This window comes from Mytilus galloprovincialis, chromosome 1 (assembly GCF_965363235.1).
Source record: "Mytilus galloprovincialis chromosome 1, xbMytGall1.hap1.1, whole genome shotgun sequence".
Taxonomy (NCBI): Eukaryota; Metazoa; Mollusca; class Bivalvia; order Mytilida; family Mytilidae; genus Mytilus; species Mytilus galloprovincialis.
Window position 1 is genome coordinate 95,138,201 of NC_134838.1, and position 16,236 is coordinate 95,154,436.

General features: G+C 31.0%; 1 protein-coding gene across 2 annotated transcripts; it reads right to left on the reverse strand.

The window, feature by feature from the left end:
• Positions 1-5,565: 5,565 nt before the first annotated feature.
• On the reverse strand, positions 5,566-16,230 carry LOC143045637 (uncharacterized). Of its 2 annotated transcripts, none has more exons than XM_076218267.1 (6): positions 16,133-16,230; positions 11,493-11,584; positions 10,363-10,604; positions 9,650-9,782; positions 6,938-8,854; positions 5,566-6,077 (listed from the first exon to the last, which is right to left on the reverse strand). In XM_076218267.1, the coding sequence occupies exons 2-6, from the start codon at positions 11,566-11,568 to the stop codon at positions 5,788-5,790; spliced, it is 2,658 nt and encodes an 885-aa protein (XP_076074382.1). In that variant the 5' UTR covers positions 11,569-11,584; positions 16,133-16,230; the 3' UTR covers positions 5,566-5,787. The 2 variants fall into 2 exon arrangements, with proteins under 2 accessions (XP_076074382.1, XP_076074390.1); XM_076218275.1 differs by having other exon boundaries at positions 16,201-16,219.
• Between the last annotated feature and the right edge of the window lie 6 nt (positions 16,231-16,236).

A 16,236-nucleotide genomic window follows, 5' to 3' on the forward strand; every position in this document is an offset into this window, starting at 1 on the left:
TAACGAGACATGTAAAGCTGCTGATGGATATTTCAAAATTCAACACAAAACTATTTCAATATTTATTGTAAAAAAAAACAACCTTAAAGTACCAAAATACATATTTTAAGTGTGTTGCAGGATTAAATCCTTAAATGAAAGTGAAGGAATAAATGTATGGTTTATACAAGGTAAAGTGACTTCCATATTGCTTCATATGTAGTTGTTCAGGATAATTTAGTGATACATAAATTAATTTACCTTTTAAAATATTTGCAAAATCAGTTTCTTTGTTTTGCACACAAATTTTTAAAATTACACCTATTTTTACATACAAAGTTTTTCATTGTACCATAAAAAAAAACAAGATGCTGTATAACCATAGTTCACATTTTGTTTGTAGCTATTTAGAATACTATAATATTAACAATTGAAAAATGGAAGATTCATCTACCAATATTTATGGTTAATTGAACAGATGAACAAGTAAGTAAAATACTTTTTTTTGGTCTACAATGAGAGACCATTTTTAGCTTGGCTAACGGTACTTAAACTTTTTACTGTTCAAGACTATGTTACCCTATAGATGGCTGTTCTAATTTTACTGTGTTTAAGGGTTGTTGTCACATTATTTTTAAATAATACCTTAAATTAAAGCATTAGTGATTTTCTATAGGATATTTATCATGTAATAATCTGTGGGGAAATTCATTTTCTCCACATACCAAAAAGATCATGAAAAGTGATTTATTTTCTAAGAATAGTAAACTTATCATTCTTTATCATACAAAAACATAGAATGTATGGAAAACTCCCCAAAATAGATTGATATGCATAACAATGTTAAATTAACAAATGAAATTAAAAATATATATACAAATTTGCACTTAATGAAAACATGGCACTATTGATTATAAGCATATTAAATTGTATTGCTAAACTATTTCATAAAATCACAATAACCAATAAAAAATAAAAAATAAAGCTTAATTACAAGAAATATTAAGTTCTTATATTATTAAGTCATAAAATTTTTAATCCACAATCTATTATATCAGTAGAACTTGCTCAGAAACTATTAAGATTTGAAATTCCTAAAATAAATAAATCAGACTCAATATAAAATGTAATGATTAAAATTTGCACATGTTGTAAAATAACATTTATAAAACAAAAAGTATTTTTTTTAAATGGAATGTATATGATATGCATTTATTAGGCTCTCTAAATATGTCTGAGAAATATGTCATTCGTTTGTGTCATTATTTACATGAAAAGTGTCAAAAAAAATTATTTATATTATGAACAAAACAAATATTTTAGTGAATACATGCAACATCATGATTGTATACTAATGTTAATGGTAGAAAAAAGAACCATATATTTACACTATGGTACTAAATAAAACTTAGTAAATGTACAATCTATACTTCATATAATTTTAATAATCATAACCACATAAACCCTGGTAAGAATTTATTTACATTCCTCAAGAGTGACATTTAATGAAATATACACTGAATTTTGATTTATTCTATATTTAATACTAATAACAGGTTAAGATCACAAAATACCTAACAAATATGAAACAAAACAGAAAACTAAGATAATATAAAAGAGAAAATAATTCTTTTAAATATTCAATCTCTCATAAATGTTTGTTTTCTTCTGATTTCACTTTCTCTTTATGTGTTTCCTATTTAGAATTCTAAGACAATTGTAAGATATGGCAAACAAAAAGTGTTCACCAACATATACTAACTACTGAGTCATTTAAAAATAATATAGCATTGCAATAGATGAGTTGTCAAAATTATCTGATTGTTAAACTATTTTACACTTAATGATAATAAAAATAATAAACCTACAAATATATCTTATTCTTGTTGAACTGAACTTGTAACTTGTTCAGAAATTTGAACTGACAAGACTGTTTTGCTTTTAAGTAAACTGTTTTAAACTCTTTTCTGAAAATAAGTTATCTTTAATTAAAAAACAATGAGCTGATTTCAAAGAAGTTTGAATGAAAAACTAATGATGATTCATATTTTACACACTGGTATCGTGTTCATATCTTCCCCATGTAATGAGTCTGCTTAGCAGATAGTTGATACATGCTTTATGATAATTTTCAGTTTTTATACAAATAATCACCCTGAAATTTCCTATTCATATAAGGAAATAGCACCACTTCATTTTAAATGAACATTTCTGATTAATATGATCACAAGACTCAATACACCACATTGCGTATGAGAAATTTAGCGTGTGGAAATATTTAATTTTACTAAGAAGTTATTTTGTCTAAAATTGGTGCTGCAAAATCCAAAGAAATCCAAAGAATGAAAATCAATTTGGTGTGCCATAAAAAATCTGAATGATCAAGAAATATGCATTTAACTCCAACTGTCGATTTAAAAAAAAATTAAAAGGAATCTTGTATCCATGGAACTAAGGATCGAAAAAATATCATTGATATGGTGAATTAAAATTGAGTCAATGCGATACTGACTTAGACCTGTAATGACAATTGATCGTTTATTTTTACAGGTTTATAATTCATAGTTTATAATTTTAAAAGTATAGGAAAGTTTCTAGCACTTTATGAATTTGGAAAATATAAATAAGGCCACGGTTTTTTAATTTGTTGGTTTACGGATTTTCTCCATGAAAAAGTCGGGTCGGTCGGTCGGAAAAAAAAAGAAAAAAAAGATCTTTCAAGACAGAAAACTGATATGCAAAATAAAAATATATTTCACCTTTCTAATATATGTTTGTCATACTATTTTTTCATCGTTCTTAAATTTTAGTTTGATAATTATTATTGCTCAGCTGTAAACATCGCATGACATTGTCTAATAATTTCCCGTAAAAAAAGGGGGGGGGGGTACACTGACAAAGACGAAATTAAATCGTCAATTCACAAACAAGAAAAACAGATTCACGTCAGTTATTTGACTTAGCTTTTAATCAAAACTTGGTGAAAAATAATAAGCACGAAAACTAATAAAGAAAAAAAAAGTAAAAACGTCGTACGAAAATTTTCAACACACGTGTCAAAAACGTAATAGACTCGTCCATTGGAAAAACGAGAATATCAGGTTAAATAATCTGTTGTCATGCATTCCCGTTTATTATCCAAATGAACGATATTTTTTTATTATCTATGAAACAAGAAAATATCAAATGATTTGTTAAAATTCAGTATTTTAACTTGATGTCTTGAACTTCCACCTGTCCACATTTGGACAAGTCTATTTATATGAGAACATGCATCTTACGGACTGGTGACAAATAAGGAAAACGAACTTATTTTGTTATTGGTTTTAAACACAGGTTTCGTTCCGCAAAATTATTTGCGCAAACAACCTTTCAAGGTCATTAATAATTGATTTGTCTATTTTTAGAAACGTAAACTGAAAGTTTAATTTTTCACAACAGAAAGTGTCATCACTTCTGTTAGTGATTAATGCATTTTATTTCATAAAAAAGGATATTTTAATTATTTTTCAGGGATAATGCATTTCTTAGGGTCGGCGAGGCGAGAATAAAAAAAAGCCTGAAAATTCGATTTTATTTTTATTTTGGAAATCGGCAAAATCGGGTCGGCGGATCCGTAAACCAACAAATTAAAAAATCCTGGCCTAATAAATAATAAATAAAAATAATCATATACAAATCTATCTAAAATTCTTCTTGAATATGAAATAAAGTATTTGATAATGAAGGTATTTTAATTCCCATGAAAAGTTAAGTAGCATATTAGCAACTAATGTTTGATGGTGTTCAACATTATTACCCAAGTAATAGTACTGAACGGTCATACCTTATGATCACAAATCTTGACAGGAAATGACAATCAAAATTATTGCAAGGTTTTTATTTACGGAAATGATGCTACTAGATGAGTATCACATTAATTAGAATTCACAATTTGATATTTGATAAATATGCAATTTTTTTTTCTTTCTGAAATCGCAATAATTAATCTTGCATTTTTGATTCATTCTTCAAAAAGTCACAATAATTTCTGAAATTACAGTAATGGTAAGCAAATATATATCTTATTATCATGTATAATCAGTTCATTATTTTGTTTAACTTTTCACTTTTAACTGAATTGATTTCCATAAATTCATATGAGGGTAGGGAGGCCAAGTATTGCCCTTTTCCATACCGTTATATGTTAATGAGTCTATGAAACTATACATTTTAGCTACTTTTAGTCTCAATGTAGAAATCATTTATTGTAATTTCAACAAAATTGCAAAATTGTACTGAAAAGCACGAAGGATGATATACTTTTCCAACTGTCAATAGTAGTGTAAATAATACTCAAAAACACATAGTTATATGAATCTGTGTGATATAAATATATGCCATTTTTATTATGGCAAATTTCTTTTCACTGCCAAAACAAGTTAAAATTGACATCGGATAAAAATAACCCAATCAAAAGTAATTATACAATCATCAACAAGCATATTATATGGGGACGAAATCCCCTATTACAGTAGAAAATTCAATAAAAAAAAAAAAAAAAAAAAATCGGGAAAATTTCCCGAAATTTTCATTGTACTAATGAACTCAAAATCGTTCAATTTTTTTTTGTCGTGTTTTTTAATTTCCGGATCTGCGCAGAACACATAACTCTACTTCCTTCTTCCGGTCTTGTTGTCGTGAGACTTTGATTAGTCTAGTAAAATATAGGAACTCAAGGAACACAATACCAATATTTCATTTTTAATCATTCTTTGTCTTTGGTATGAATAAACGTTAGGCCAACCTGATGCATTGCGTTTCTTTGTTTACATTAAACATGACGTCATAACTTAAATAACGTCACAAGTAAAATCCCTAACAACAGAACCAAAATCGGAAACGTTACGGTATTTCCGTTTCTCTTTTTAACATTGTTGATTAAAAAAAAATCATAGACTTCGTCCTCATTTACAGGTAATGCCTGCCTCATATTAGTAAAATAACAAACATGAATAAATGCACAATCATTTAACTGTTTCATTTCTTCATTAAACATTAAAAATTTGATGAAAGTCAGAAACTAATGAAATATATACTTATATTATGTATACATACACTGTAAAATTTATAAACAGCTAGCTGACATGATAAAATACGACTACAATTGTATTTAAATTATGACAAGTAAAGTTTAAAATGAAATCACAGACAAAATACCTGAATCAAAGGAATGTAAGACAAAATATAATCACAAAACCATTTCAGAAAATATTTTTTTTAAATGCTTAGGAATGTAACAGACTTCTTAAACCACCCTGAAGTTTTAAAATGGATAAAAAACAATTAAAACATCATTACTAGCTTCAATAGCCTACAACCTGTTTGTTAAAAAATCAACTATTTGTAAATAAGGTAGATAATTTTGTATTTTAGACATGACTGAAATGTTGCCCCTTGAATTTTAAAGAAATACATTTATTAGTACTAGTTTAATGTGTAATTGTTGATTGACCAAAATGAAATATGCCAGACATGAGGAGAGTTGATTTGTAGAATTCATTTCATGATGCAATAGTTATACTGCAACACTTCTGTGATTTGCTGTTTTTGAAATACTTTCAAAATTTGAAAAAGGTAGAAATACATAAAAATCTGTAGCACTAGCCATTTACTTTAAATACTAAAATATTTTAATATATTGATAAAGAAAGCCAGAAGAAAAAAAACTTATACATGATATAAGCTTTTGACCATTAACATGACTAATTTAAAGCATAAACTAAGCGTAGAGACAGGTCCTAGCAAATAACTCAAAATTCCTCTGAATTAAAACTCACTCTCTTCAGGTTTAAGTGTTATCTGGTCCCTTACTGAATAACTACGAGCTTGATTATGTACAACAGGTTTAGGAGCACTAGATATTTGGTTTTGTTCTGGGGGTGCCACACGGGTATAGAAAGCTGCATTGTCTCTCTCTGGTGTCTGAGAAGCATACACAGGTTTTGGAGTATAGGCTTCACTCCCCATTTTTCCTTTGGATGGTGATAAAAAGGCTGGATCTGTATTACCTGAATGTTTCAATTGTTTTGCTGCTGAAAATGTCATTTGCTGTAAGCCTAAAGTTCAAAAGAAAAAGCATACATATTATTTATTTGAAACCTATCATTCCTCAATGTTGACATTAAGACAGTTCTTGTTATTTTTTTTGCCAGTTATATTTTTTTTTAATTTGTTATACTGCATCTGCATTCTTGAATGTACATATGTATCCTGTAGCACAATGCACCTTGCTTGGTGCACTCTTTAATCTGTAGTGAGTTGTGAGCTTTATTTAGGTGTTGAAGCCTCATTGTGACTAGTTGTAACAGCACTTAGAATTTGTGGATCAGTATCTGCTTACCCTACCCAAAGACACGATATCACCCTCTGATTTGATGTGGTTTGTGATGCTCAATCATTAGTTTTCTTCTTTGTTGTCTTTCAACTTTTGCTATGGCATTTTTAGTTTGTTTTCCTACTTAAGTTAAGAATTTAAATATTCAAACTTTCATTTAAGGTACATTTTTTATGATTTTTATTCAAAATGCTAGTATGGAATTAGTATCAAGAAATATTGCACAATATCTGTGCCTTTGAATGTTTTGAAGATCTTGTATTTAACATTTTTACCTGGTCATTATATAATAAACAGTAATGCTCTTTGTTTTTCAAAATTCTTGCTTTGATTTGTCAAACTGATCAAACAAAATTTTGAAGTAACAGATTGGGTTTTTTTTCTTTCTTTGTTATGTACAACTTAAGTCTGCTTCATGTTTTGTTAAATAAAATAATTCTAATGCCAATTTGCTGAAAAATAAGTTTAAAAGAATAATTGATTCAAAATTTTGGATGATTTTTTTTAATGTAAATGATTAATCCCATTTTAATTACCATTTTGATAGCCTATACTTCTTTCAAATCTTAATTACATACATACCTGCACCACCTGGCTTAGGTAATTGAGCATCCTCTGTATCTCGAGCTGTAACACGTACAATAGTTTGTCTGGTAATCTGTGGATTATCTCCCCTTGGATCTGTGGGATCAGGATTGGAATCTGTCCACACTACTTGAGATGTCTTCACACCAGTACGTGGATCTACACCTGAATTCATTAACATTGTTCCAGGAGGGGGTATTCTGTGGTCATCTAGGATATTACCAGGAGATAAGATTGGACTTGGTGCTCCAGGTGAAGCAACTAATGCATGATGCGGACTTTTTTTACGGTGTGGTGTCTGATCATAATTGCCTGGTGTAGAAGTGTATCCAGGCATTCCTGGATGAAAGTCTGTTGGAGTATACTGCATTGGCTGTTGCTGTGTTGGCATATTGACAGGATATCCATGTTGATCAACATAATAGCCTGGTTGTGTATATGCCACTGAGAGGGGTACAGGATGTCCATAAACAGGATTGCCAACTGCATCATATCCTACTACGGGATATACTTGGTTTTGCGTGTCATATTGGTTTGGTGGGTAATAATGTTGCATGACAGATTCGTCAGTGGCAAATACAGGAGCCAGAGCTTCTGGTGGTAACGGAGTATTTTTTGTCAGGCCTGCATTAGGTAGTCTGAATGAGTCGTTGTATATTGAGTCCCTGTCAAATGACTCATCAAGTGGTCTATCTGTTGAACTTTCATCAACACTTTTATTTGGATCACCCCCTGTAAGTGGGTCTGCCTTAACATATTTTTTATGAGATTTCCGTCTTTTCTTTTTTCTTGATCCTGGCGACGTGGATCCTCTTAGTTCACTGACCGAAGCCCTTATTGCTGGGTTACTGCCCTTAAGAGGATTACTGATGGTGTCAGGATCACCAATTTCACTCTGTAGGTCCATTTCTCTATATTTTCCATCCATCTTCCCAGTTTCAGGAAGACTAGGTTTGTTGTTTGTCTGTTTTATTTCCTTTTTTGATACAGGTGCCCCTGGGGGATCATTAGATTTATTTTCATTTTTTGGTTTTTCTCCATTGTCTCCTTTTCCTTCCTTCACACTTTGTCTCCTCTCTAATTCCTTTTTAAGTTCATGAAGCATTTTATTTCCCTCATTATCTTGATCATCGGCTGATAATTTTTTCACTTGATCATAGTCATACATATATCCTTCTTTATCTGGATTCTCAAAAATCCCTGAATTCGGTCGCTTTGTATTAGTTTCTTCATCTCCTGGATTATTTTTCTGTCTACGTCTTTTCACTCCTGACATTTCATTATCGTCATTTTTTCTATTGCTACTTTCAAGTAACCTTCCTTGTATAGGAGGAGCTGGCGGTACATTATTTTGTCGAAACTTCTCATCATCTCTTCTTCGTCTGCTAGGAGAATCACCCTGCGACTGGGTTCTTCCTCTTCCTTGATGCTCAGCTTTTTGATATCGCCCCCTTCCATCAGACTCAGACTGATATCTATTTCTATCACCAGAAACATTCCTAAAATTTGGATCATTATTCTGACCTGTCTTTATATTCCAATTGCCTATTTGCGCCTTTTTAACAGGCAGTCCTGCTGCACTTCCATTCAAAGAATTGTTTGCCAAACTATCTATACTTGGAAAGACACCTTGATCTTCCAGATAAAATTTCTTGCTTGGAGCATCTGAGCATAATGAAGGTTCTTTAGAATAGTTGAAATCAGAATTGGTATGACCATGACTTTGAGGTCCTCCATGGACAGGCCTTGCCTGTTTTCTATATTGCTGCATTCCAGGAAGTCTTCTCTCCCTATAACACCAGATTAACATGATGGAAAATGCTGTAAATATTACTATCCCAATGACTATACCTACTATTGCACCTGCAGGTAGTTTTGTAGCTCCCTCAGCAACATCAGGAGCATTAGGATCACCTACAAAATTAATTATAAAGCTTTATATAAAACTGCTGTTAACTTGCAACCTTTTTAAAGGGCAACTACATCAGGCCTTTACAGCAAAATCCCTTGAGTGTGTGGGTAAAGGTAGTATGTTTGGTTAGCTTGCTTGGTAGCTGAACTGTGAAGTCTTTTAAGGTATGGTATACTACCCTTCTTTCTCAGTAGTTTAGTCCTTCAAACAGATAGATCGGTTATCTGTTGAACTAGTCTACCTAACCTAATAATAACTTCATGGTACAACTAGCAAGCAAGCTAGTCAATGATAGTACCGTTACCTACACACTCAATGCATTTTGCTGTAAGGTAAACTTTAAGAGAGTGTTTTGCTGTGGCATCTATTTCATACTGCTCTTAAATATTATATTTTACATTTTATAGAACAAATTTCACTTGAAAAATTCTAAATATATTAGCTTTAATTGTATTAACAAGAACAGAGACACTGAAATGTCTCACCTGCTTTACTGACCATTTTCAATGAAGAAGTCCAAAGACAAAGTTTTTACTAAAAGTATCAAAGTATGTCAAGGTCAGATAAATCCTGTCAGACAAAGCTTTAAGTAGTTTCTAAAAACGCAGCTAAAAACTTTTTGCTGTCAATCGTCTAGTGAAATATGAATATGAACTGAATGTGAAATATAACACTGAAACCACAAGTTACATAAAATGATCAATATTTGGAGCAAAATAAATCAAATACATATATACAGTGACATTTTTATTCATTTTAGCAAAACACTTTAAAGCATATTTCAAATACAAACTTACGAAATGCTTTGACTTTTATACTGAAGTCATTCCTTGGGTTGTACAGCTGTGATGGAGTTATTAACTCAAATGTAACGGTTCCATACTTGGAATATAAAATGCCTGTACTCTTAGTTGAACAGGATAATCTTTTCTGAAATTAGGCATTCATAAACAATTTACACACAATGAACAGGAAAAAGTTGCACTTTGAGACAATAAAATGGATGTGCCGAGATCATTCATGAAAATACGAGATATATTTTATCATAACTTTATACATTTCAAAAGCATATTTCTATATGTGATGCATTAGAATAAATAAATATTCTGTAGTGTTTCTGTTTCAATATTTCAATTTTCTTAGAACTCCTGGCATGTGTATTGTGCATGAATAGGTTACAAAAGAAGTTTTGGCTCATTGTTTATCGTGATTTGAAATATATTGACCAATGGAAAAAAATATTTAGGGACCAACTCCATTCAAGTATTTGAAGTATTTAATGATATGCAGATCTGATAAATTATAACAAATGTACACTGATACAATAAGGGCAAATGTCAATGAGACAGCAATCAAACAGTACAAGTTATCCATTTTAGACTGATCGACCTCTGTACACACCTAATGCGATTTAGTTCAGAATATTTATTTGTTAAAACTTTTGGGGCTTTTAATTTTAGTATTCACTTGTAATATATCCCACACTCCATACTATCAATAAAGCACCTACCACAGCCGTTCCTCCAGGTGAAGATCCTTCATAAATATTCAGTTTAATTCCGCAATCATTGATATCAACCATCTGCTGAGTGATCTGAATTTGGTAATAAGAATCTGTGTAACCAGAACGAATGGTAATAACACAGCGATAGTTAGGATTGGAAGTTGTCACATCTGCTCTAGCATTGATAACATATTCTCGATCGTAAATATCAATGCCTTTCCCACAATAGACATCACTGTCCATAGTTACTGCAAAATATTTATAACAACACATTAAACAAAGCATGAAAGAATGTAGAACATTGATAAAAACTTGTGTTCAACCATCAATCTGACAGTAAATTCTATATTCTCCCTTGTTTGTTGTTTTTAATAAAGGTCAACCAGATAGGTTATTAAAAGCATAAATTAACCAAATTGTGGGTTAAATTGTATAGTGCAATTAACCAGTAGTTCACATGCTGTAATTGATACCATTGAAATGTCATTATGAACTCATGATTGCAAATCCTAATGATAGAAAATCTTAATTTTGTGCATCTGACTCATATACATCTTTTATAATGGTTTATTTTGGTCAAATAGTGTGGTCAATGTTTCTCAAAGGAAATGCATATAGACAGGCAATTTGGCAAAAAATTGTAAAATATCATACATTTTAAGTAATCAACATTGTTGAAACAAGCAGCAGTCAACAATTATGGAATTTTCATTTCTAAATTAAACTCAAAACAAATGAGTAAAATGTGACTCACAGATTGAGTATGTAAAGTATATATTTTTGTCAGTACAGCATTGACAGATTTTGATTGAGTTTTTGTAGGTTACAATTATCGAGCCTCACTGATGGGTGTTTTGTAGACAAAACGTGTGTCTGGTGTAATACAAAATCTTATCCTATTATCTATGATGAGTTTATTCGAAAACAATTCTCATTGAAACTCAGACTCTGCAAGACATTACAAACTTGGATAAAAGGGAAAATACAAAATTTCATAATTTAAAATAAATCCAACTTATAATATTTATTGGTTAATTACAATGTAGATGATCATAGTGGGTTAAATATATTTTCAGAGTTTAAGGATGAAGTCAGTTCATCAAACATTCCCAATAAAGGTTTTGTGTTGAACTTACTGGTAAACTGTGCATAAACACTTCCTAATATCACAGCAAACAGCCATATCACTGTCCCAGCTGTATACATCATCATTTGTTACAACATATTCCTATAAGAAAAAATATTCTTCTAACAAAACAAAATTTACACAGATGTGCTCAAATTATTCATTAATAGAGTTATGTCCCTTTTTGAATGCACAACCACATAACTAGTTTTTTTTTTTGTGATCAGAAGGTGAAAAAACATTAACAGGTAACATTGAAACTTGAAATACACAGATTTGTGAAACCTCAAATTTAACAAACATGGGAGATAACTCTTCATTTCAAAAAGACAATTTTAATAGAGTAATATGTAGTTTTTACATGTGAGAAAAATGGAATAATTATTATATTCACATATTTTATGTATTTAATCTCCATGAAAACTCATATTTGAAAATAAATGACAGTTTTATTAGTCGAAATACTATGGGCACAGAAATACATGTTCAAGAGTCAGTTTCAAAACAAAAGTGAAATGCTTATTTTGTGTTTGTGGTTTATTGATTTTTTCCAAAGTCCATTTCAAAACATTTTAAGCAAAACAAAAGACAGACTATTTGTTTTAATACATTATTCAAAGAGAAAAAAATGTATTTATGATAATTATGACAAATATTTATGGCATGGTCGAAACCACAATGTTACACTATGATTTGTAAATAAAAAGCATGTGAAGCGTCATTTCGTCAGGTGAATATGATGTTGTATTCAAAATCACATAAAATTATTCAAAATTAATACCATTACCTGGCATTAGCAATAATATGATTAATATGAATAGAATTACAAATCCTTGGCATAGTCTATTACATAATGTATTGTGTATAATTGTATTGCTTGACCATTATGGGTGTAATTTTGCAATAAAGATATATATTATAACAGTAACAAAGAACATGTATTTATCCTGCAATCAACCTTTCTATTACACTAATACAAGTGTACAAATAACATGAAGCAATAAACCTATATTAGACATATGAAGTCTCCTGGCTGGTATTGCGATAAAACTAGATATGCTAGACATTTATGCCTAGAATGCTGGATTCAGCTCTAAATTTGGATTGTGATTAAATAGTTGACACAGCATAGGTTTCTGACACAGAATGAATGTGGTCTAATGAACTTAAAATATTTTTTTTGCCTTTGAGCAATTCACTTTGCTGTTGAATATTAATCCTCTAAAAAAAATGTTAGAAGAAATTTTCTTTTTATTTATTAAATCTGAAATGAGAAAAATTTAAAACCCCCCCCCTTTTTTTTCAAATCCCCCTTTCCCTTTTTCCAAAACTGATCTCAATTCAAATTTCTAATGGAGTTTGCAACAATAACTACTTATTTAAATACATCATAAAATATTAAAATGTAAAATAAAGTGCTTGTTATCACTGAATGGTAAAGATTGTTTTAATTTATCAGTTGGTAGTAAAAGTGAATATACATTGTATATTGTATAAAACAATGATTTAAGTTGATTCAACTACTATTCTGAACAAAGAAAGATAACTCCAATTGAAAATTTCTTGCTATTGCACAATATTGTGCAATTAGATATTTCTTGCTATTACGCAATACTGTGCAATTGAAAATATTTGCTATTGCGCAATACTGTGCAATTGAAAGTTACTTGCTATTGCACAATACTGTGCAATTTTAGATTTCTTGCTATTGCTGAATACTGTGCAATTGAAAATACGGTAATATAATAATTTTGGATCCTGATTTGAACCAACTTGAAAACTGGGCCCATAATCAAAAATCTAAGTGCATGTTTAGATTCAGCATATCAAAAAAGCCCAAGAATTCAATTTTTGTTAAAATCAAACTTAGTTTAATTTTGGACCCTTTGGACTTTAATGTAGACCAATTTAAAAACGGGACCAAAAATTAAGAATCTACATACACAGTTAGATTTGGCATATCAAAGAACCCCAATTATTCAATTTTTGATGAAATCAAACAAAGTTTAATTTTGGACCCAGATTTGGACCAACTTGAAAACTAGGCCAATAATCAAAAATCTAAGTACATTTTTAGATTCAGCATATCAAAGAACCCCAAGGATTCATTTTTTGTTAAAATCAAACTAAATTTAATTTTGGACCCTTTGGACTTTAATGTAGACCAATTTGAAAACGGGACCAAAAATTAAGAATCTACATACACAGTTAGATTCGGCATATCAAAGAACCCCAATTATTCAATTTTTGATGAAATCAAACAAAGTTCAATTTTGGACCCATTGGGCCCCTTATTCCTAAACTGTTGGGACCAAAACTCCAAAAATTAAACCCAACCTTCCTTTTGTGGTCATAAACCGTTGTATTTAAATTTCATAGATTTCTATTTACTTATACTAAAGTTATGGTGCGAAAACCAAGAATAATGCTTATTTGGGCCCCTTTTTGGCCCCCAATTCCTAAACTGTTGGGACCTCAACTCCCAAAATCAATCCCAACCTTTCTTTTGTGGTCATAAACCTTGTGTTTAAATTTCATTGATTTCTATTTCCTTATACTAAAATCATTGTGCGAAAACCAAGAATAATGCTTATTTGGGCCCTTTTTAGGCCCCCAATTCCTAAACTGTTGGAACCAAAACTCCCAAAATCAATCCCAACCTTCCTTTTCATGTCATAAACCTTGTGTCAAAATTTCATAGATTTCTATTTACTTAAACTAAAGTTATAGTGTGAAAACCAAGAAAATGCCTATTTTGGCCCTTTTTGGCCCCTAATTCCTAAAATGTTGGGACCAAAACTCCCAAAATCAATCCCAACCTTCCTTTTGTGGTCATAAACCTTGTGTTTAAATTTCATAGATTTCTATTTACTTTTACTAAAGTTAGAGTGCAAAAACTAAAAGTATTCGGAAGACGACGACGCCAACGTGATACCAATATACGACCAAAAAATTTTCAATTTTTGCAATTGTATAAAAACTGCTAATTTTTTTAACAATGCATTAAATAAGAGAAAAATATTTTTGTATAGGAACAATCAAACATGAATTTTAATTTTGTCCGCTGTTAAATGATTATTCTTTTTTATGTATAAATGTTTAAAGTGACTAATAGGTCCAAAGGGCCGGGTGTGCAATTTAAAAACTACTGCTTATAACCCAAATAATCCAGTTGTTATATTATAATCACTTTGATCGCTCGTCTAGAGGACAATGACCGTAAGGGGGCGCTGTATTTATTCGAGTTAAACTGCTTATTGAAATATTGTATATTGTTATAAAACACATGTCACTATAATAAACAATTAGGTATTGGTATAGTATCCTGGTATCCAGCTTCTGTTGCAAGCGAACAGTTATGTCAAATTACTGTTTATGTCATGGTTCAATTTGGATCCTCCTGGTGGTCCCTGTTTAAGTCATGTCACCTTCATTATCTGTATCTGTATCTGTATGTTACACAGTGCAGGATCCGATCGCGGATATATGCGCACTGGAAGGAGAGCGGGTTGGTTAGTCCAACCGTTGGAGGGCAGCCGTGAAACCCTCAACTGTCTTTTGACATGCAGTTACCTCGTCCAGATGGTTCCACTCAACTATTGTTTTTGGAAAAAAAGAGTTCTTTCAATTGTCTGTTTTGCAGTCTATTAGTTTATACGATCTGCTATTTCTGGTTTCTTGTATTTCCACTATGTTTGAATATTGGAAGTCACTAAAGTTTTTTGCTTTCACTTGGCGTTTATTTCTTGTCTTTTGTAGATAATCTGTTGGATCAATAGCCGGCACCAATCCCTCAACCACTTTGTAGAACATAGTCAGCCTCTGATGTTTCCTTCGCTCTTGGAGAGGTGGCAGTTTTAGCTTAGAAAGCATATTTGTGACGCATCCGGTGTCTCTGGATTTATAGTCGTGCAGAATGAAACGTGCTCCTCTTTTCTGTATGCTTTCTATTTTTTCTATTTCCCTGATGGTGAATGGGTCCCAGATGACAGCACCGTATTCTAGTACGGATCTATTCCATGGCTAAGTAGGCAAGTTTTTTGCACTCTTGGGGGCACTGGCGTAAGTTTCTTCTCAGGAACCCCAGTGTACAGCTTGCCTTGCTTGTTGTTTTCCCTATATGGCTGGTCCATTTTAGGTCATCAGATATGTTAAGACCTAGGTAAGGATTAGTTTAAAAAAAGGATTAAAAAAGAAATTCAAAAACTGGGATGGAAAAATGTAAGAAGTAATTGCTGGATATAGACAATAAATGTTTTGTGTCTTTAAATATCAGCTGTATTTGTACTTGGTACGAAACAGGAGCATAATAACTCACTAAAGCTGGCAAATGGTTTCCTAGCCTTGTTGTCTTGTACCAATACAGCTGCTATTTTAAAGACACTAAACAGTTATATATTGTCTATAATAATATATACTTGTAACGTATTGCCGCTGTCAATTTATGTTCATAATTTTAATACATTTATACTGAATTACTGGGACAAGGTCTCTAGATAAGTGACTGTTTTAGGCCTAAAAAAATCTTTATTTAGCTGTTAGCAGATTACCTGTACAAGATTGATGTTATGTTTTATTATCAAGGACTAATATATATTATAAATGTTAGTGCAGTTTTCTCAATTTTCATATTTGTTAAAAAAATCTTACACTCTGAAGTTAATTTGCTGAAATTGTTATTGTTTACTGTGCTACTGGACGCCATATTTACAATTTACCTGTAATGACCTAAATAATTGACACTTTACTAATCA

What these genes read in the sequence shown, in the direction of transcription:
- LOC143045637 (XM_076218267.1), bottom strand. Translation starts at nt 11,568, where the DNA reads ATGATGATGTATACAGCTGGGACAGTGATATGGCTGTTTGCTGTGATA. An exon ending in CACCTGGAGGAACGGCTGTG is followed by an intron (nt 9,783 to 10,362) that starts GTAGGTGCTTTA and finishes GCCTAATTTCAG; the next exon opens with AAAAGATTATCCTGTTCAAC. An exon ending in TATAAAAGTCAAAGCATTTC is followed by an intron (nt 8,855 to 9,649) that starts GTAAGTTTGTAT and finishes TTAATTTTGTAG; the next exon opens with GTGATCCTAATGCTCCTGAT.